The 22,004-nt window shown below is 52.3% G+C and overlaps 3 protein-coding genes across 5 annotated transcripts in view; 1 reads left to right on the forward strand and 2 right to left on the reverse strand.

The window, feature by feature from the left end:
* mirr (iroquois-class homeodomain protein mirror) overlaps positions 1–5,163 on the reverse strand; it is a 78,993-nt gene extending 73,830 nt beyond the window's left edge. Inside the window, exon 1 of the mRNA XM_076369594.1 lies at positions 5,141–5,163. Coding sequence (XP_076225709.1) covers positions 5,141–5,158 — 18 coding nt within the window. The 5' untranslated portion in view covers positions 5,159–5,163. The remainder of the gene's footprint in view (positions 1–5,140) is intronic.
* Positions 1–22,004, forward strand: part of LOC143174175 (uncharacterized) — a 273,986-nt gene that overhangs the window by 11,262 nt on the left and 240,720 nt on the right. The gene's annotated exons all lie outside the window — the stretch shown is intronic.
* The window catches only part of LOC116424986 (uncharacterized), a 92,864-nt gene continuing 84,554 nt past the window's right edge, over positions 13,695–22,004 (reverse strand). For both annotated transcript variants that reach the window (XM_076369590.1, XM_031972106.2), the window contains exon 7: positions 13,695–15,997. The gene's annotated coding sequence lies outside the window, so the exon portion shown is untranslated. The remainder of the gene's footprint in view (positions 15,998–22,004) is intronic.

The following is a 22,004-nucleotide window of genomic DNA, read 5'->3' on the forward strand; positions in this document are numbered from 1 at the left end:
CATAAGAAAGAAAATTGTTTCCAGATGCAGCTGCGTCGACGACGGAGTTACAGACTTAGATCATAGTATCGCCAAAGTACCGAATGCTTCGAATCTCGAGCAACTTCGTCGAGTACATCGTTACGATCAGCCTCAGTCCAGTGAGACCTCAGAGATCGCATCCGAGCAAACTGGATTGCAACGTCCACCGTAATCCAGGACCATGGTGTCTCCGTTTAGCCTAATTATTCCAGCGTTTTGGAGCACGGAAGTTCAGGGTGGACAAGATCGAAGGGCAGCGATGATGGATAGTCGAAATGGAGGCGGGAATCGGTGCCGCGGAAGGGCTGTCCGGCTGCGGCCGCGGTATAAACGAGAAGCTGATCGCGCAGGTGACGCCGACCTCCTCCACTAATCACCATCGGTTTTAGATTATTCTAAAATAATGACCGCCTTCTAACGGCGCGAATCGACGGTGACAAATCGCCGGCACGGATCGGCTGACGTAACGACCGGTTGCACGCGGCCGCGCGGCCGCGCGAGTCGAGTTGGAGCCGAAGTTCTACGGCCGCGTCGGCGAACGGGGCTTTCAGGTGTCGCGGAGACATCCTTGGAACGTCCCGAGCCACCGCGGTTCCTGTCCCCTGGCCCGCCTCCCCGGGGGATACTTCGAATTGTTCCCGGCCGCCTCGGACCGCGGCTCGCGCAGGAAACATTAAATCAAGCGGCTCGATGGAAAATACGGGGTGTCGCGTGAGAACCGGCCACGCCGAGGCGCGCACGCCGGCCATTATCTATCAGCGGTTCGCCTATTATCGAACCGTTCCTGGCTTAATCGGCCGATTAACAGTTGGCCCGTTTCGTCCCCACGCCTCCGCGGAACGCGGGCCCGGCGTGTACGCTTCTAACGAACGCTCGAACGGTAATTTATGTAACGCCTCGCGAGATTTACGGCGAGAAGAGCCGACTTCTGGACTGACGAAACGTACAGGAATTAAACGGCGGATAAGCGACTTTCGGTTCTGTCAGGTCTGACGGTGTACACGGATCACCGTTTGATAAACTACCATCGGCCGGTGATTCATAGATTCGTCATCGGAACGATTCCCTAGGCGTTTCAGCCGTACCCCCGAAACTTCATCGACCTATCTTGTAACGTTCCGACGCTGCCCTCGAACTTCGTTCCTCCCGAGGAGCCCGACTTCGTCCTGATCGATCTTCATAAATTTCAACCGCGGTACGCTCCTTTCTCTTCGCATGCGAGGCAACGAGTCGCGAACAGCGACGAGATAAGTCCGCTCGCCGGCAGAATGCCGTGAGAGAGGTATGTATTCCTCCCTCGGCTACGTGTGGCCACCCTGCCGGGGCCCTCTGCCGACACCCCGACCCATCCCCCGTTCATTCACGCGCGGACCATCCTCTCCCATTGATGCCGGGGTCGTCCTCGAGGACTCGGCGCTGCTCGTCGAATCCGCCGGGGACCGCGGCACGTCCTAAAAGAGGAAACTATGCGACGACGGATGGCGTAACGAGGAAGGCCCACGCATTAATACTCCCCTCCGTTCCCCTGGCGCACCCCTCCCGGGCCCGGCGTTCCTTTTTTCACGCCGACCCGCCGTGAGAGCGCGCGCGGACTCAAAAACCCCGGACGAAGCCGAGGGTCCTAGGAGACGCGCCGGGCCCCGGACCCTCGCGACGAGAAAAAGCGGACGGATCGCCGGGCCCGACGCTCGCCGGCGAGACGTTCCAAGGATGTCGTGGTCACACCTGGCCGCGGAATGCGCGTCCAGCTTTTTGGTCCCCGCCGGAACAGTTTTATAGTAATTGATCGTATCGCCGGCGATTCCATTCTTCGGCCGACTCCACGAGCGGCTGTATATTAGGTGGCGATCAATGGACGACCGGCAACGGAGTTGAGGCTTTTAGATATCGATCCTCCCGTGTTATTTTCGGAGACTGGGAATTGGTTGCCGAGGAAGTAATAAGCGATTCATTGTTCATCGATGGTTCGCGTTGAATGACTTTCCGTTGTTACCGGGTTGCGATGCCGGTGTAATACTCTGTTACGAGCAGGTCTCGCAGGTTGTACGGTGGGTTTCGGGCTGTTTACGTCAGACGCTTGAAGCTAGTTGTTGCGTTGATCGTGAAAAGTTGCATTAAAAGTGCGTCTAAATTTGGAATGACCGCCGTTTCGCAACTTTTGCGAGCGAAGTATCGTGTACTTGGCACGCAACTCGCGTGGAATTAGTGTCTGACCACCGTGATTTATTCGGAATTACTGCCGAACGGATCTTTGAAAAAATCTCTGAATCCCTGTTTCGCTCGCGTTCATTAATAAATCATGAAAGCAGCAAAGATGCAGCAATTTTTCATTTACCGCTATATAAAGGTATCCCCGGTGGGTTTCACGCGGAGTTACATTTCGCTCGGGCCCAATTAAAAACGCCGTGCGTATTAAATAAGTGATGCTTCGATGCTACTTTCGCAGGAAATGTTTAATTGAATACGTTGAAAATATAATTGTAACTCAGTGTAGCCTTTTCGTTCGTTGCGTCGCCGGGCAGATAGGTGATCTCGCTGCAACTTTCAACGGCGAAACGCGCACACACACGCGAGGGAAACTTCGAGCGAGGAATTTTTCGAAGAAAAGCGAAAAAGAAGAAAACCGCAGGCGTGAAACGCTGGGACGCACCACGCATGACGGACGGTGAAGTGGACGAAAGCTTGTTAATACGATGTAATTTAAGAGCGCGGTAATTATATTTAATGGTGGTATCGTTCGATCTCGAAAACCCTTAACAAATACACCGTGCCCCGAGCACGAGAGGAATATTAATCTTAGTCGTAAATTTTGATACGCCGCGGAAAGCTGGCTCCGAAGTGGCTCGCCCCGCGAGGTTTATTGTCCTGCGACATGCACGTAACATCGCACCTGAAATCCTTATCGACTAACGGGCCGCCGTACCAACTGAGTAATGCGCCGGCTTTCAGATACAATAGCGCGATTCCGCTCGCGAAACGCGGCTACCACGCTTTAATCCCTCCCCCGTTTCACCGGATATCTTTCCAACGTTCCGCGCCGAGGGGGAAAAAAAATATAAATACTTGAACGATCGATGCCAGCCTATGACCCATTTACAGCTTCATACGTTTCGTTCTCACGCGTTGTTCGTGCGGCCGTCGCGTTCATACTTTTCCAATCGAACAGAGTCGTATTAACCTACCCTTCCTGTTCACTTACGTACAGCCGGTGGCGGCATCCAACGTTCTCGATTTCCGAAAAATATTCAATTCGTCGTAACCGTATTCGCCGAACCCTTTGACGATCGATGCAACACCGTTCCCCGCCCACGCGTTTAAATTCCTACGAGGACGCGGTCAGTGTTACAAGCGGGGTACCGGAGTGCAAAAGGTTCGGGAGGGCAACGAGCGGGCAGCCCGTGGCCGTTCGACGGTCCACGATCAATAGGGCCCCTTCGGTTTACATTCCTTTATCTACAGCTTCCTGGTTCTAATGAAAAGCCCCAACACCAGAAAGTATCGCGTGGCTTCCGCAAACGAGATACGGCCGGGCCCCGGCCGCGACTCGTACCCCGATCTTCGAGCAGCCTCGGCCGAGCCGGGGGACCACCCTGCCCACTCGGAATTCGGCGTCCCTCGCCACGGACTATCTGTTGCCGCGCGACTAGGTACAAAACTGTCAGACGCGGCCGAAACCGGGCACCGGATATTCCCTGTCTCGTCCTGGCCCTATCTTATCGGCGACGTCGCCCAGAAAAACAACCCTCGAGGACCTCGTCGACTCGCACGACACGCTCCTCGCCGTCCCCCCGTTCCTCTCTCCGCCAGCGACTTGTTCCGCTTCCCCTGCACCTCGAGGCACGCCGAAAAATCGTGATTTAAGGTCAGCAGGCGAGCAAGGCTGGCCGAGGCAGGCTTTCGCGGGGACGTCTTCGACCTGGCCGGACCTTTATCCTGGAAATGAGCCGACCCGGGAAAAACAAAGGATCGGCTCGGCCCTCCGAGCACCGACAACGCTAGTTACTCGGTCACGGATTGTCCCGGATTAGCCTGCGAACCTCTCTCTCTCTGTCTTTCTACGCGCCGCTCGGCTTCCATAGATGGAGACCGCTGATTCTGCTCGTTAACCGAAATTACGCGACACGTCGATGAGACGTCGGGACCTCTCGACATTCCTTACTCGGATCTGTGAATGGTTTTCGGTCGGAGCTGGGAGAGACCGGTGGTTGCTTTGATTTTCTTTTGGTCTTGTTTATATTTATTGGGCTTTGTCGTATTGGAAGAGGGCAGAGTGCGATGGATGAGCTGAAAATGGTGAAAGTTCAGCTGTGTATTCGGTTACGTGTGTACACTTATCCAAAGAGTTCGCCTATTCCGGAGTTGACTAGTTTAAATATCAACTATGCGACGAGCATAGATATCGCGATCAGCGATCTCCGTAACGACTGCTGTCGATAAAATTACAAGTGGATGCAAAGTTCGAAATGCTTTAAAATTCTATCCGCGATATAAATGTCGCGAGCATCATCGATTTCTTGCGTGGAAAAAGGTTCCTTCTACTCGAATCGACTGAAACTGTGCGGATTTCAGGAGGCCTAGCGTGGCGTGTGCACGAAAAATAGCGCAGCGCGGGGATTACCGGAGATTAAGTCGCGCGTAGATCGTCGGGGATAGAGCGACAACTCCAATCAAGAGGGAAAATCAATTATCGAAGACGACCGTGGAACCGTAATTAACCCGGTGGAATCTTTGCCAGCGGCTTCGAGACTGATCGAGCGTGCCGATAATGAACTTATTTAGGAATAACTGTACAATTTCCGGTGACGGAGACTGGACGGCGCAGCCTGTGACGGCCACGGACGTCCGACAGGCAATTTCGGGACGGCGCGCGGTGTAACGAAGCGACGCGGCTACCCGTATTAACCAGTTCCCGGTGTCTGTCGGTCCAGCTCCTCTAAACGCTGCTATCTCGGACATTACGTTTTCATGAATTCCGTTTCGTCCGGTTGAACGAAATTCGGATTAACGAACAAGTCTTTCTGGTCCTCGGGCCCGAACTTATCGTAATATATGAAGGCCATTTAGATACCGCTATCCTTGACTCTGTCACCCTATTAACTGAATGAAAGAGAAGACTCACCGGGCTGCCTCGATTCATCGCGAGACGCTCCCCGGGAATAAACAGTCCTCCGAACAGTTGTCTTCGCTTGTACGACTCGACGTTACTTTTGCTTTATAATCTCGCGATGGCTACACGAGTCTTTCGGACCGGAATGATGGGTACACGGGTATGTCGTTGCTGCTACGATTTAAGATGATGCGTTCGAAACGGTTTCAACTTTCTTTTCAAAATTCTAACATTATACCTGCCGAGCGGTTACAGTTGACTTTTTGAAATTCCTCTATAGCCATTTCAAGACTTTGATTTACAATTTAGTCATTGGTAGATCAATTTATTGAACAATCTCTCAGAGAAATATTGTATCATTTCAATAATTGCAAGGAGAAGAAATCAGGAATGGATCATTTTATCCGTTTCGTAGGTTTAATGTTAAAGTAATCAGAGAAACTAGTGTGTAACAATCATGAATCATCCTCCGACTTCGCAAGAAGTGTAGATATAAATGTGAATAGGAGGAAACGCGTACTGCAAGAATTATAAAAAAGGTTTCAAGATGTTCCAGCTTATTAGTCGATATCAGTGGTATCGTTTCACTTTGGAACATAAGATTACCCCAATATCTCTACTGAAAGATACTCGGTAAAATTAGCGAGCCGGCCAGACAAGAGGGCCATTGTTGGGACAATGGCGATTGTGGGAGAGTGACGGATTTGATAATCGCGGCGAATAATCCGTGGAAGGAGGGACGCCGGAAGACCTCCCGCGTCCGGTCCGTGGCATGGATTTTCGACTCGTCGCCGAGGACGACGGACTGGCCATGTAATTTAATTTAAGTTACGAGCACCGATAGCGGTCGAGCCACAAATCAATTAGAGTGGTCCGTTCTTTTGGGGTGATAGTGATAGCGGCGGCGCAGACCGCGCTGTAAACATCTTTACTGCCAGATAAGTGCGCGAGCGTCCCTCCGCCACGCGGCCAGCCTCCTCTCTTTCCCTCTTATCTGACCACCATTTTGTACTCACGATTATTTCGCTCATTGGATTATTACCTTGGCGTTCGGAAAGCTGGTGGCGCTGATATCGGCACGTCGATCGAAAGGTTTTTAGCTGCGAAAACTGTCTCCCCGCTGATACTGTCGGCTTTTCGGGGAATTTTTATCTCCGACCCCATTGTTATCAAATCCTTCATGACTGGATGAAACGCGTCGGTCGTCTTGCTCCGGCGTTATCTTCCGAGTGCTTTTAATCGTCTAGCAGTTATCTGTTAACTCGAAGACACAAGTTTCAACGATGTTTACATTGTATGTCATCGATAGACGTCTCTGTTCCAACTGGCACGAATTCTAAATGTCTCCTTCCGATGATTACAGTTCGATCGAGCACGACGCGCGCGCGATACGATTTACGTCTAATGGTGAAATCTTCGGCGAGGAGCGTATACGAACGGCCACCGCAACGAAATTAGAAAAAACGTAGAAAAGAAAGAGACTCCTCGTGCCCGGTCGGTTCTCGCTGCAACCTCGAGACAGACAAGCTTAAAGCAGAATTGAATACGACACTGTCGTCGGAAAGGGTACCTACCTAAATGGAAGTTGGCATTCCAGCGCAGCGTGAGCTGACTCGGTCTCGTCCTAGTCTGTGCACCCGCTGCTCCACTCGGGCCAACTCCTAGACAACGCCGCGCTGTCGGGGGTGTCCTCCTGACCACGTCGATTCCCTCTTCCTCGATGACTCCATCCGGCTCCGCCAGGACGACCGCCAACTACAACCGGTTCCAACGCACACGTTTCGCCATTGATCGACGCCGCGTCTTCCGCGAAAACCTGTGGGATAGTCTGATGGTTAGATGGATTAGCTCTGGAACCGTTATAGTCGTTATATATGTATTATAATTAACCATGATTTTTTCTACCAAAGAATCCACCGGAAATCGTTAATTCTAATCGTTCAGCTGATAATCTAGATGCTTCGGTTATCTCTGAATTAAATATATAATTAAATATGCTATTAAATAAGCTCGTAAATTTCTCGCAGGATCCTTTTGATCCTTTTTCACGCGCGAGAATAGCTTTTATCCTCGAGTGACATCGACGAGTTTACAGGGACGACGGAGGACGATGCGTTACGTAAAACTCGTGCGACGAGGCTACGATTGAAATTTTCGTCGGCGCGTCCGGCGGGAAGGAAAGGACCGATCGATCGGTTCTTTTTCTTCGACGGTGCGCCCAGCCAGCGACAATCTATTCGCCATTACTTGTCCGACGCAGTGTGCACGGTACCGACGTCCGATTCGATCCGATTCGCACCAGTGCGCAACTAGTTCTGCGATACAATGTCTGATCCGATCTGATCCGATCCAATCCGATCAAATCCGGCCCGATTCGAACCAGTGCGCGACTCGCTTTAATCACGCACACGTTTTGCATACCTGGCTTTGCAGATTTCTGACTCCGATACGCGTTCCACGGCGCTGAAGAGAACCGACGCGGATCTCGTGACACTCTGTACCTCGTTTCGTGATACTCGCCGCCATTGTGGACTGGATTTTCCGCTCGGACGTTCCTAATAATCGAAATCATCGGTTGACTTTATTCTTACGTGTTTCATTCTTACATCGACGCATTTGAATCGCGACGAGACTGCGGAATAGTACTTCTACAGTCTAACGCGCTGAAATTTCCTGTGAATTAAGAACATTTCCTCCGTTTTCCGAGGAAATCCGTTCGTTTACTTGGAGATTATAGTCTCTCTGAAACTTTAACTTCTAGTGCTGAACCGTGTCGAGGTATTAGAATTGTTCGCGATATCGTTAAGACAACCCTTTCGGTGAAATGGGTTCATGGGAGCCAAGCGAACGTTTAAATTACAAATAAATATCCAGAAAGAACTGTTACGACAGACTCGGTTATGGTAGGTGCTAGGAATTGTTACTTTCAACAAGTTTTTCCCTGGTCTCTCGGCCAATTCGAAGTAAGTCTCGAGGAGTGCGATTGAAGGAGGGTGCCAGGTGACGGAGAGGGACGAGAAGAAGAAAGAGAGGGCGAAGTAAAGGGCGAGGAGAAGAAAATGGTGGGCAGCCTCGAGGGGTGTCCGCGCTCCGATGAAATAGTGTCCGTAATCCGGCGTAAGTTAGCGCGGACCGATGTCCCACGGCGAAGAGGCCGAGGTCCAGCGTGCTGCTCCTCATGGTCCTCGCGGGCGCGCTGCGTGCACTCGCTCGCGGGAAGTGTCGCGATGGAAATAAATCGATTCGAATCAGCCCGGGATTTACGACGGAAAATTTCGAGGAACTTCCTCTCGGATACGAAAACGAATGGGGCCTCTAGATTCGAATGGTATCCGGATTTGAATACGTGTTCTAAACCGAGTTCGAAACGGCAACGGTATAAATTACGGAAACGCGATCAGCGCACCGTTCCTCCTCCCCCGCGTTCACCTTTGAAATATGTCAGAAATATTAATTTGAAAGTCAAATCCCGAGAGCTCGAGGGAAGCGCAGCACGTCTGTCTCGAGCACTCCGGAATTTAGACATAAAAAATACTTCTGTAATAGACACGTAGAGCTGAAGGAACAAGTTTGCGGACTTTGTAAACTTCAGTGAAGTAAGTACGTATATTGATGTGCATATTTATAGGCATATTATACGGTGCTTCGCGGAAAAATGCAGTCCACGGAGCACGGGCCCGTGCATTTGAATAGATAACGAAATAAATAAAACATGCCTCGCGGTATATCGAACGGTTAACAGAATCGTTATCTCTCGAAGTTATTTATTTTCAGCGCGGACCCATTTGTCAGCGGGGTTCGGTCGAAGATCGGAAACGAACGAAGCAGAAAACAATGGAAAGTTTTCCCTAATTAAGCGATATTTTATGCAAAACGATGGAAACGAATCGATTCTACGGGCCGACTAAATGGTTCGTTTGTTCGACATTCTTTTCAGTGACGCATCCATATTTCAGCGACACAATAAAGGCACGTTCGCCGGTCGCTCGTTCCGGCGAGACCACGAGCAGCGTCGGGTCACGATATTCGGGGCCAGGCGGTTCGAGGAACCGCCAGTTCTAAGCCGCAGAGAAACAAAAATCCCGTACAAATCGAGGCTATCGAAGAATGGGCTAATTTAAGGGCATCACGAGGAGACCCTGGAAACAAAGGTTCCCCAAATAACCCGGGTCCTTCTGCGAAGCCGGCGGCGGACGAACCTCGCGACTCTCCTCGGTTTCTGGCCGAGGAGACGCGAGCGCGGCAACGATAGCGATATTAATAATAGGCACAACAACGAGCATGAAGCACCATATCGATAACCCCGTGCGGAGCGACCGGACATTACCATAAATTTGAATGTCCGCGGGTTCCAGCCCGGCTCCTCGGCCTCTCCCGGCCGGGCCCGTTTCACGGGGGACAGGTCCTCTTTCTTCGCGCGCTGGCCTCGCCATCCTCACGGTCGAATCGTCTCCCCGCGACTGCAACCCCTTTTACGGCTTACTTTATGGCAAAGACTCAATTTGGCCGCGGCAGTTGGTGCCCGTTCCCGGTGACTAATATACCGGGATGCGCCGCGTGCGGTGCAGCCGTGATGCATCGCTCGCGGTGCCCCGCGTACCTATATGCGTGCGCGGCCTCCCTCTCGGATTCGAGACCCCGTGGATCGTTTGTAAGAAAAGCTCTTATGAATGCGTGACCCGCGGCGAGACCCCCGTTTCAATTTCGAGTTTCATCGGAGAGCGCCGGTTCGCCGGCCGTGCATGCCAATTGAAAATTTTTAGTCCGTGGAATGTAACGCTCTCTGTATCCTTTACAATTGCGACTTTGATTTCGCGTTTCAACGATTAATTCAGCTGATACCAACCGACCACGAGTTCTTTCAGAATCAATTGCACGATATCGTAGACTACTACCGAGCATTCCGCGTTCGAAACGGTACGTTCTCCGAAAACGCGTAATCAGATTCCACGGTTCCAGGAGCGGAAAGACAGACTCGCGTACACGCTGTGCGCGTTTCCGTTCGCTGGCGCGGCGATTCGTTTCCCAAGGCACGCGCGGCGCACGCGTTAAATCATCGCAATACGTCGGAGCCGTTTCCCTCGGAGGGCTTGTGCATATTCATCGGGAGGAAACGGCCGGGACCCCTTAGGTGTATCGGGAACGGTTAACCGCGGCGGTGCACACGGCGCGAAAGGTTTCCGCGCACCCGCGGAGCCTCGCGACACGTTCAACAGCCGGCACCGAGATCTCATATTTCTTTGCGGATGATATAAGGCCGCCGTTGCAACGCCGCGGCTCTCGTAAACCTCGGCCCGGCTGCCTGGCCGCGCGTAGGGGGCGCCACCGAGAGACGAGAAATAAAAAGGGCCGAGGGGTTATGACTTTATAGCCGCCCCCGACCCCGCCGCCGCCGTCGCCGCCGCCGCCGTTGCCCCGGACGCTTTCGACCCTTTGTCTTAGCGGATTGTCGCGGCCCCCGGCGCCCTTTGTTGCCCAATTTACGGTTGTTAGGGTTTTAGGACGCGGCAATATAAACCGTCCGCGCCTCTCGCGCGGTCGCCTTCGACGCGCACTCGGGAATGGGGATGGTTTTATTACCCTCTCCGAGGAATTTCTCCTTTTTTCCTCGGCCCCTCTTTAGAAGGCCAGTCTCCGAGAGACCTTTGGTCTTCACCGAGAAACCTGATACGCGTTCGCGCTCCGATACCGCTGGAAGAGGCATCGGCGAACGCTAATGAGATTCGTGCGCGAATTAACGTTCAACCTGTCCGCTGTTTATTAGTTCCACGTGTCGCACTGGAATAATGATAAAACCGATGCATTCACCGGTTATCGGTTCTGTAGTTTAAACGTTAGAACGGGGAATATGCGAAACACGAACCAATTTATATTATCTCCGGTCAGATAGTAAACTGTTGCTTTACAATTTAAAAAACTGGATAAAGATACTATGTATATATTCCCGTTCGTACGGTCGAGGGAGGTGACGTCGGGTCTCGCCGATGCACGATACTGGTGAAAAATTGTTGTACGCTATACCGTTTCACCGTGTACCGTCCGCCTGTCGAGGATTAATCTCATTTCATTTGCAATTGCTCGTGTCCGGGTACTTACATTGTTGCAACTCATTCGAATTTCAAGGAAACTCGGTCGCCGAAGGTCTCGCTGCGTTTCCTCGAGCGAGCCTGCAAACCAAAATGGCGGCCGGGAGCAGCAGTCAGCGAGGACGGGGCCCGAAGAATGGGAGGCACGATTTTTCGTCCGTCGACTCGATTCTAAATGATTTCGTACACGCGAAAACATAAATCGTCCGCGACAAAATAGACAATCCCGTGTTGTCGCGGCGAAAAAAAAGGAGGAAGGGCCACGGAGGAGAGCTTTCTCCGGACGACGCGCGACAAGCGGCGCGGTGATTTATACGTCACGAGCGGCCCGAACCTTGAATCTTCGTGGGAAGTTTTCGCGCATAAATCTGATCTGCAAATAATGCCACGGGCGATCAAAGCGACCGAGCGTGAAGCGAACACGTGAACGCCGGGTACGCGCCCCTCTGTTTTCACCTGACGGCCAGCCGTGGACCGATAAACCGTCGCGAAAAATTGCTCGGTAAGCAATTTTGCAACGGCGACAATTGATGGAATATTCGGCCCGAGGTCGATCCTCGATCCTATATCGGACGCATTATCGCACGTGTCACTGTATTTATCGTTATCATCCGATTTCCATATGTATAGACCTTTACGTAAACGTCCGGCAAATTCAAATGTAAACAGGGAAAATGGTACCGTTAATTTTTCTACAGGTTTGCAGTACCGCGAATCTCGCTGAAACGAGATTTCATAGAACCACCACTTCCAGTTCCGTACACCGCGACAGTTCAGGATACGAGAAGCCAATTTTGCTGTCAACAGGGAGAACACGTGTACTCTGCATGGTTTCCTCGAGCCTCGTCGGGGGTGAAAGTAACTTTCACTTGGCCATGGCCGACAGATGTGCAGGAAAACCACCGTTCACTTGAATTTTATTACCGAAAATCATTCTTCGAGGCGAAGAGCGTTAGGCCGGTGCCGGCAAGAACTTTAAGGTGCAATTTCGAAGGTCCTGCTGCTGGCTTTATCCGTCTACTACCCTCAATCGGTGGAATCATCGACAATAAAATCATTCCGAAGGGGTAACAACATCGGTAAGGGAATATCCTACTCGAAGAGGGGATGAAATATTTCACGTACAACACGTTCGTTTATGTCGGTTCCATTTATACGTCGCGAAAAGGAGCAAAGCGCGGGTATTTCGAACAACGAAGCACAGCAAATCGCGGATAATTGCAAGCCGGGAGCAGCTCGGCTTGAAAAAGGAAAGAGGCTTATTTCTCTTGGCGCCGGACGAGTCAAGCAGGGAGAGGCTCGCGATCCATTGTCCTTTCGCCCGGGGGCCGCGTATTTTCGTTGGAACTCCGCCCACCGCGAAACTGCCATTGTTCGAATATTCAAAACGCAGACGTGCCTGTTACGGAATGCGAGAGCGGCTACAGCGCGGCGCGATTTCGGTGTTTCCCGTCGCGCGTGCCTAGACTCGCGAATCGCGAATTCCCGCCGCGCGAAAATACCCGGTCCGGGCACGAAAATAATCGCCGCCATCGGCCTTGGCGTCGAACGCGTCGAAATTCGTCCCGTCGGCCGCGCTAGCAATGCCAATTATCCGGATTTAGCGGGGAGCCACGAGCCTGGTGGTGTCCACTGGATTATTAATATTCGGGGTTGTCGGTGGTCGCGCGGCGCGACGGGGGCGCAAACTTGTTAAGGAACGAATGGCAATTTGCTCGGGATTCGATTCGACGGAATTATCGGGAGAGAATTCGCGATGATCGAATCCCGTGGTGTTTTTCTGTTGGTGTAGCGTCGTGGACGATACGTGACGAGGGAACACTTAAATAAATTGTATTACATGTTTTGTGATAAGAAATTCTTGACGACGAAGGTAAACCTCCTTTGCTTCTTCTTTATTGATTACATGGATGACGGGATCCGGATGAAGAGGGGATCGGGAAATGTCCAGGGGAATGTCAGGTTCATTCTACAAAAAAACAAAACAAAAGAAAATGAAAAATATAAACGTACAACATAATAGTCTCCTTTTTAATATAATGAATAATGGTAGTAGACAATAATAATAATAATAATAATAATAATAATAATAATATAATATTAATAATAATATTATAATAATAATATAATGCTGACGATAATAATAAAATTATAATAATAATAATAATAATAATAATAATAATAATAGATATATTCTGTCTATATTCACATTCAGAACTATGTACAATTGAATTAATTTACAATTGAATTCGTACGAACAACCAAATAGAACCTATTAATCGTAGTATGTATATATTTATATATATTTATATATTTATATTTATATATCTATATACCTAGTACCTGTATTATGTATATTCACAACAAATAGTTCTCTCTTCGTCTCTTCACACGAGGGTGCGATCGTGTCGCGCGGGAAAAACAAACGTTTCTCTCTTCCTCTCTTCCCTATATATATTTATATATGTATATATGTATAATTGTTTTACCCTTATAATTCATAGTTCGTTTTTTTTGTTTTGTCATTTATTTATCTGTCGCTCGGATCCGAAAGGAAGGTAAAACCCTCGTGTCCCTTGGGCTATGCGTCGATTATTTACAAAACCATTATCGAGTCTAGAATTAATCCTATAAGATATATGCGTCAACGAATGCACGAGCACCGATCGTCTTCGTCGAAGTATACCGACGCCGTGACGTTCCCCCTTCCGCTACGTCTCTGCCGTTCCACTCTTCCGTTCTCTCTCTCTCGCTCCTCGTCCGTCGTTCTCGCTCCGTTTCTCGAACCTACCTCTCTCCTGCTTTTTCTTTTTAATTCCTTTTAACCGTGCCCGTTATCACAGATATAAATAAATGTACTCTTTACAAAACAATGTACAATTTTACCTTGCCCTCGGCCAGCTTCACCCAATTTCAACCCTCCTCTCACCCGGCCGTGCCGCCCTTCGCCCAATTCCCGTCGCCCACACACATCGCCGCTGACGCGCACGCATACTCGCTCTCGTGTAGTCAAAGTACAAAATGATAGTCGATTTTATTCTCTCGTCTCTGCCGGCTCGCGTCCGCTCGCTCTCCCCAATCCTCGCGTTCCACGGGCGCACGCACTCCGCCCGCCGACGACCGTTCGCGACCGCGCGCGACACAGGTGCGCGCCCCGATCCACCTGCCGATGCGTCGGACTCCCCGAAACGAGCGACGATTCGCACGGTATACAATATAATATAAAAAAATATTAACAATCTCGAGCGGCGCGACGCTCGCGTGTGTTTCGCACCGTTTCCCGCGGACATCGTCGAACCGAGGAAGCGCGCGTCGGCCCACGAAAGTTCGGGTCCGGTCGGCGTCCGCCGTCGATCCGATTCCTACGAATCTCGAGGATCACGCGCGATCGACGCGACACGCATCTAAACGATATATTGCACAGAGGAGGTTGAAATTAACGAGGGTTAAAAGTACGACGCCAACTCGGATCGCGCGTCCCGTCGACGAATCCCCCGTGGGACCGGAAGTCCTCCACGACTCGCGAGCGCGGGCGCCGCTCGCGCAAAAAGGACGAATGTTTACTCTTAACTGGCTCGCCGCGGCACCCTCGTGGATCGCGGAACGATCTTGCGCGGTGCGAAGCGTAGTTCGACCACCGCCATTTTGAATTTAACGCCGACGCTTCGAATGTACAACCCGACATCTCGTCGAATCTCTCGTTGACTCCGAACACCGTACTGTTGTATTATTACCGCGCGATTGCTACCGCGTGTTCGTGTGCACGTTAACATCGGTTAGTTGAAAGGTAAAGTGTCTTTTCCATACTCCCTCGAATCTCCGAGTCCCTCTTCCCTCTTCTTACAGAGTACAGGTCGATTCGCCGTCCGGAGGACCCAAGAGACGCGATCTCCGGGTCGAGGTCCTTCTGGATACCTACCAGTTTGCACGTTGCCCATAGCGCCTCGGTCCCCAGAAGCGACTGGGTCCGCGGCAGTCGGAGAACAGCGACAGGGGTTGAACGAGCCTCGTCCATCCCCGCGAAAGTATATACAAAACAAGGATCGATCCTTCTACGTGATCCTGGACCTTGTACGTGAGTCTACCGCCCTCTTATGTACAGAACCTGGCGACCTGGCGTCGTCGGCGAAATTTCGATTGACTAATAAGCTCCTCGAACACGCGGAACGCGGATTGCAGGGGTGGCAAAGGGGCTTGGGAGGACGGGGAGAGGCCAGGCGCGCCGGCGAATCGGCTCCAACGGGACGACGTCTCCCTGAAACTCTCGAAGGCGCAGTTTCAGGCGCGATTCAGCGCACGTCTGGCCTTGCTCCCCGGGCAGCGTCTTCTTCTCCTCCGTTACGTACTCGTGCGTAAGCAGGCACTTGGACGTAATTCCCCTAATTCCTAAATCTCCTCTAAGCCCGCTCCGGCCGACTCGCGGCGTCCCTCGTTCGTCTCTCGCAGCCGCGCGCCTTGCGGGCGGACGCGATTTATGTATTCTCCGGTCGGCCACCCCCGATTCTTTCCCTCCTGCCCGTCCTCCATTCCGCTTTTTCACGGCTCGTCCTCTCGCATCGGCTCCCATTTTCGCCGGTCTCTCCTCTCTTTCTCTCTCTCTCTCTCTCTCTCTGCCCCTGCTTCTCTCCCCTGTGTTCCTGGCCTCTCGCTGGTTTCTCAAGCAGCCACTCTCCTCCGCTTCCTCCTCCGTCCACCCAAGGCGACGCTAATAAATCCCAGGACCTCTCAGGAGCGAGTATTTACAGTCCGGTCGTGGGACAGTCGTTCGCGCCACGGCTTAATCCTGCAACAAAGAGATGGAAATCGTCTTAGCCTCGGTGCCGCCATGTTACCAACCGACTTCCTCCGCGTTTCGGGACGGCGGAGGGCGCGTCGCTTGCGTGGCACGCATACGGTGCACCTCGAAGGTGTGTCGGGAGAGGATCAATGGTGTTTTCGAGGGTGGTAACGATGGGGCGAGCTTGCGCGGGACATGCTTTGTTTCGCCGGAGAAGGGGCGTGATTAGGGGCCACTCCGAGGGGTGAATTTCGATCCCGCTTTCGGCGTTATTAATACCAACTACGTTACTTAAAGCGGACAATCCAATTTTTCCATTAGACTCCCCTTTAACCCCTCGCCGTACTTCGACGAGTACTGCGCCAGTGATTCCCGGACGAGCATAAATGTCACGAGCGAGACTCGCGGTTCGCGAGCAACTTTCCCTACCATTCATCCACTGCCTTCTCCTCCCTACCACTTTGGACAGCGATATCGCTACAATTATGGTTCGGATTTTCCACGGCCGACTGGCAGTGCAAAGGGTTAAGAAGCTCTTGAATCCGAGAATATCGAATTACTCTCGATCGCATAAAAACGAACGGAAGGAATCTACAAGTTCCCATCAACTTGGTTTTTACGCTTCTCTCCCCAATCCTCGGCGCGCTCGGCCAAGAATCAGCGAGCAGGATATACGGAATAGGGTATTAAACCAAAGACGTAAATCCCCGCGCTCGAAACCGATCCGAGACAAGAATTTCTGGTTAGCAGGAGAGCCTGTCCCCGGCATAGGCGAAGGTGCAGCAGGTGTACAGGAAGCGGAGGCATCGCGTATTTCCTCGTAACGCGCGTAATTCCAGCGAACAAGCTCGCAGCCGCTACACGTCCAGGCTGCTCCCGAGCGTGGTATATCATTCCGTGCGCGCCTCCGACCGTTCAGGGCGCGTCCGAGCGAACGTCGGCCATTTATCGTCGCGATTAGGGCCGCGCTCTAAAATCGTTCCCGGGTCCCGGCCGATTAGGCGGGCCCGATAACGGCGACAATCGCGACGCGCAATTACACCGGGCCCTCTGCGGCGTCGGCAACCGGTTCGGGTGGCGCTGCGCGACGTAAGACCGGCGAAAATATCGGCTAGCGGCGTCGTTCGTAAACCGGGCTATTACCTGGCCGGTTACGTCGCCACCGCGCCGAGTCGCGTCGCGTCGGCTCTGTACACGTTGTAACCGGCTATCGTTACGCGATTACGGTGTCCCGGCTCGACTGCTCTCCGCCGCGCGGCTTCTCTCGTCGCGTATTCTCCTTGAAACCGGGAACTTTCTTTTCAGGAGCAGCGGGAGGAGGGTGTCGCGACCGATACCATCGGCGCGGGGACGCTCATCCGCGAATTCAAGCGGATGTAGATGATCTCATTGCGTAGTTTACGATATTCCCGGTCGATTTGCTTTTACGGAGAGTTCTACGAGACAGATATAGGTTTTAAATATACCGCTTAGCATGTGGATCGGAGTTTTGAGATAATCTCGGGACCGCGTGTCTCTGTTCGGTAGCGTTTACCGGACTCCGAGGTCCGAGGCAGATTAAAGTTATGAGACGATCGAGATTGAGCCACCGTGCGAAGCTGCATACTCGCCGGAATAAAACGCAACGGAGACTTTCCTCGTGGGAAGATCGAAGCGCCGGCAGATCGAACGGTCGCGAGATTCGCGGCGAGCGGAACCTGCGTCCGAGCGGTGAACTGCGTGTACGCGTTCGGCGTTTTATGTTAATGAATGAAACCTTATCGGACCGCGGGGCGTACGTAAACAGCTATTACTAGAGAACCTATTTTTTCAACACCTCGGCTCTGTCAGCGCTGGTTTAGAAGTCAGAAAAAATTTGCATAACAGGCTTCATCGTATCGGTCGCGGGCGGCTAATCGAGACATGCCTCGGAGGGTTATTACACGCGTGCTCCGCGTAAAAACGGCCGCGCGCCGAGCACTCGAATGGGAATGACTCACGGAGTCACCATCGCGGCCGTTACATGTGTCACCGTTGCGGCGAACCGCGGTGTTCTATCACGCAACTGCACGAACCAGCGCGCGAGCGAGCGAGCGAGCGAGCGGCGGCGTGTCTGTCCGGGCTTCGCGATCGGAATCGGCGCGCGTTCCGCCGCCGCGGAGCCGATCGTCTCGCTCGATACAATTACGGAAATCGCGCGAGATCGGATCGATACGCTGGCACCGTCGACCCGAAGCGAATTTCCACTTCTAATTTCCTCCCGTATTCGAACACGGATCGAACATTCGCTTTGCAGTTGACAAAAAATCGCGAAACAATTATTACGGGCTGGCCCGATTTCGAATCGAACGTTAACGAGTCACGCGCGATTCACTGCGGTAATGTATGTAAGCGAACGGTATTATAAAATACACTAAAACTACAAGAATCGGACACTGCTCGAACGAACAACCAACGAGAAGCTGTCCGTTGGAGACACCTCGGAACGAATGAAACTTGGTAAACAGCGCGAAGCGTTTCTCAAAGATCCGAGAAGAGTCCTTACCGCTATCCGCGGCTAAGGGATGAAAATCGCGTGAGCCTTATCCACCCTTAATCCGGTAACACGAACCGCGACGCTGGCAGCGCAGCTCCTCCGGTTTTCGCAACTGCGGCCAGATCGAGTGGATGTAAGCGGCTTGTAAGATCATAGTTAACTATTAGCGGAGAGCTATATACGTCGGCGTTGCGGTGGATCGGAACTATATACGTCGCGGCCGTGCTATCGATACGCGATTACCGTGTCTCACCTGGTAGGCAAGTCCTCTCCGCGCGCGTACCATCGCGATCGCCGCGGCTGATACCGCTCCTCTCTCCGGCCATCTCCGGCGCGCCGCTGCGCGGCGGCTCCGCGCTCTGCGAATGGAACGCGAACCCCGGCGTCCATCAGCGTACCGGTTCGTCGTGGCGCTCCGCTCCGCGCCGCTCCGCGCCGCTCTTCTTATTACATTATTATTATTAACGGGACCGGCAGCGGCCGGCGCGCGGCGGTTTATATTGACATAACTCACGAGAGCTCTTCGTGAACTTGATGCTGAACCGTGGTTGGCTTCTTTCGTGAAAGCTACACGCGGTGTCTGATCAGGTTACCCTTTCCTCGGCCGCTCTACATTGTTACACAGGGAGATCTTGACCGCTCAAGGCCACCGTTTCTCCTGCTACGTTTCTTGCTACTTTTCTACCCGTTCTGTTAACCCGGTGTTATATTTAGACCACGAGTTCTTGCGGTCGTAGGGGTTCCCGTGAAACGGATAAAAGTGAAAACATTGTAGAACAACATTCTCTGCGTCGCGCAATCCTCGTTTAATAGACTTTACTCTTTTATGGATACTAGAAACGCAGTTCTGCGTTATCCCGGGGTCGACGTTATTCTCGGGTATCGAATTCCCGCCGGGGAACTGTTCCTAAGGGACATTCTACCGTCAACCGGATAGCACCGTCAAAGAGAAACTGACCGAAGGCGCGCGTGAATCCTGGATAATTAAAGATTATACCAGTTATCTGGCCGATCGCGGTGATTAATTAACCGGAGGCTAAACCCAGGAACTGCGTGGAGGCGCAATAACTCGACCCTCTCCGCGTTACGTAAGATTTCCACGAACGGAGAGCCGCTCCGTCCCGTCCGTCGAATTTGCATACGTAACGACACACAGCAGCCGAGGTACATTCCGATCGTTGCTCGCCGAATCCCGAAAATCACCGGCACGCGATATTATCGGGCGCAGACGTTACGGTATTCCGGGTGCCGGCGGCACTACCCCACCGGAGATCGGCCGCATCCTCGAAATACTGGATAGATCCGAGGCGATCGACGCTCGCTAGCGACGAGTCGGCCATCGACGCGCAATTACGCCGGCCTGGGCGCATTCCGCGATGATCGCGATCGGGAATCGATGCGATTCCCGGCGGACCGATCCGCTCGGATTCCGCGAAACCACGCGAAAAATGCGCGCGATCGCGGCCAAACGACGACGGACGATCTGATTTATCTCGGCGCGCGCGATCGGAAGCAACCGTGTAAACTCGAGCGGCTAATAGCGCAATCCCGTTCGCGATAAGCGAATCAAACTGCTTTCCCGGTGCGTTTCGCCCTTGTTCCCGCAATCGCTGCTAGAAATGTGTCCGACGTTCGCGGATTTAGAATCCTTAACGGTCTCCTCTTCGATGCGGCGGGCAGATAGCGCTTCCGCGTGTACGAATTTGTTACTCGCGGCCTTACTTGTAGTATACCTATGATCGCGGACCGTTGTAAGTCGTTTTTTTATGATCGGACCAGGCCGATGGTGAAATATAAAGTGCGATCGTTGTCGATATTGTTCGCACTCGGGTGTTGGCGTTCCTTCGAGTCGGCGTACATTCGGAACTTTCCATTGCTCCGCCGCTGTTTCGGTTATCGATGAAGCCGCGCGGGGATCATTGAAGGGAAATCGAAGCAATTTGCAACGGCGACAGCGCTCGCGCCGTCCGAGGCTTTCGCGCGACGCTATTATGAGCGGCGCGCGTGAAAAATGCATCGAGCGTATATCGGCGGCTGTTAACGAAGCGTTATATATGTCAACGGTGCCGCGGATCGACGGTTTACACGGCGCGCGACTATCGATACGCGATTACCGTGTCTCGGCCGGCGTACAAGCACGCGCTACCACGATCGGCTTGACCGATAGACCGTCTACATCGCCACTGGCAGCGATTCCACGGTGTCCAGACGGAATGCGCGCGCCCTGGTGATATTCGAAACGGGAATGGTACCGGGAACAGTCGCCGGACGATTCCTCCTCCTCGATTCAGTAGAAAGGCCTCCGATCCGCTCGCTGATGTTCGACGTCCACCGGATAATTGAATATTCTTATCTCGCCGGGCGCATCTGCGAATTATTAAAACGATCGCCGGCTGTTGGCGATTGCCGTCCGTCCGGACTTTCACGGCGTGTTTGCTTTGGGATTCCTGGATCCGCGCTTTCTCTGGGCCTAGTTTTTTTTGGACGCATCTTTTCCTGGTGATCTATATACCTCGGCGATCGCGGTGGTTCGATTTACAGCGACGCCTTGGAAAATATCGATCGGAGATCGGAGATGATTAACGTAGAACCGAATGGACCAGTGATAGTTTCATTTAGGAATTTATAGATCATCGACCAGTCGATATATCAATATTTTGATTGATTATGAGATTTGATAGATGACGAGACAATAATATTCCAACTTGGAGCACAGATATTCATCGATGAGATCTCACTCGGAACGATCGTCGAACATCGGAGAGAACCTATCGGAAAATCGTATCGAAGCCGAGCGCCAGCGGCAGATCCGCGGAGATCGAAGACGCTATTGGATCGGGATCGATCGGCAATCGCAGAAACGATTAGCCGTGACGCGTTGCTCGGGCTTTGGCGTCGGCCCGGAGGGGGGCCGCGATTCAAACGAGACGCCGTGTACCCATTTGTTCGGCGTTTCAACAGCGTGACGGTGGCGTAACGGTGCCCGACGAATATTTCAAAACGCTTATGGGCTATCTGCCGAGACGCGTCCCTCTTTATTCCGCTCCTCGCCGGGCCCGTGCACAGCCACGAAATGACGCGAAACCGGATGACGAATGCCGCGCGATTACGCGACAAGTCGTTTTAAGAGTTTCACGGTGTCGTACGAGACTCTCGGGCACGCTTTCTCGCGGCGATAAACGTTCCCGGGAGTTTTTTATCCTTTCCCCGGCCGCTTTCGTTGCATCACGTCTTTGAATTTCACTTCGGAGGCGACGGGGAAGTCGTCGCGAACGTAATTGCGGTTCGATCGTGTCGCGAACGTTTATTCGCCGCGATTCGCGTAGGCATTCCCGGCATCGTTCCCGGGGTTTATATATTTTGCATAGGCCTTAAAAACATCGCCGCCGGGTAATTCCGAGTTCCTCGGTGCGCGTCGGACATAATGCAGCCGAAGTTGACGCGTGTAATACGAGAGTTATGTCTTCTGCTTCTTCCCTATAATCCGTGAAAGCTGTG

Source organism: Nomia melanderi, chromosome 7 (genome assembly GCF_051020985.1).
Source record: "Nomia melanderi isolate GNS246 chromosome 7, iyNomMela1, whole genome shotgun sequence".
NCBI lineage: Eukaryota > Metazoa > Arthropoda > Insecta > Hymenoptera > Halictidae > Nomia > Nomia melanderi.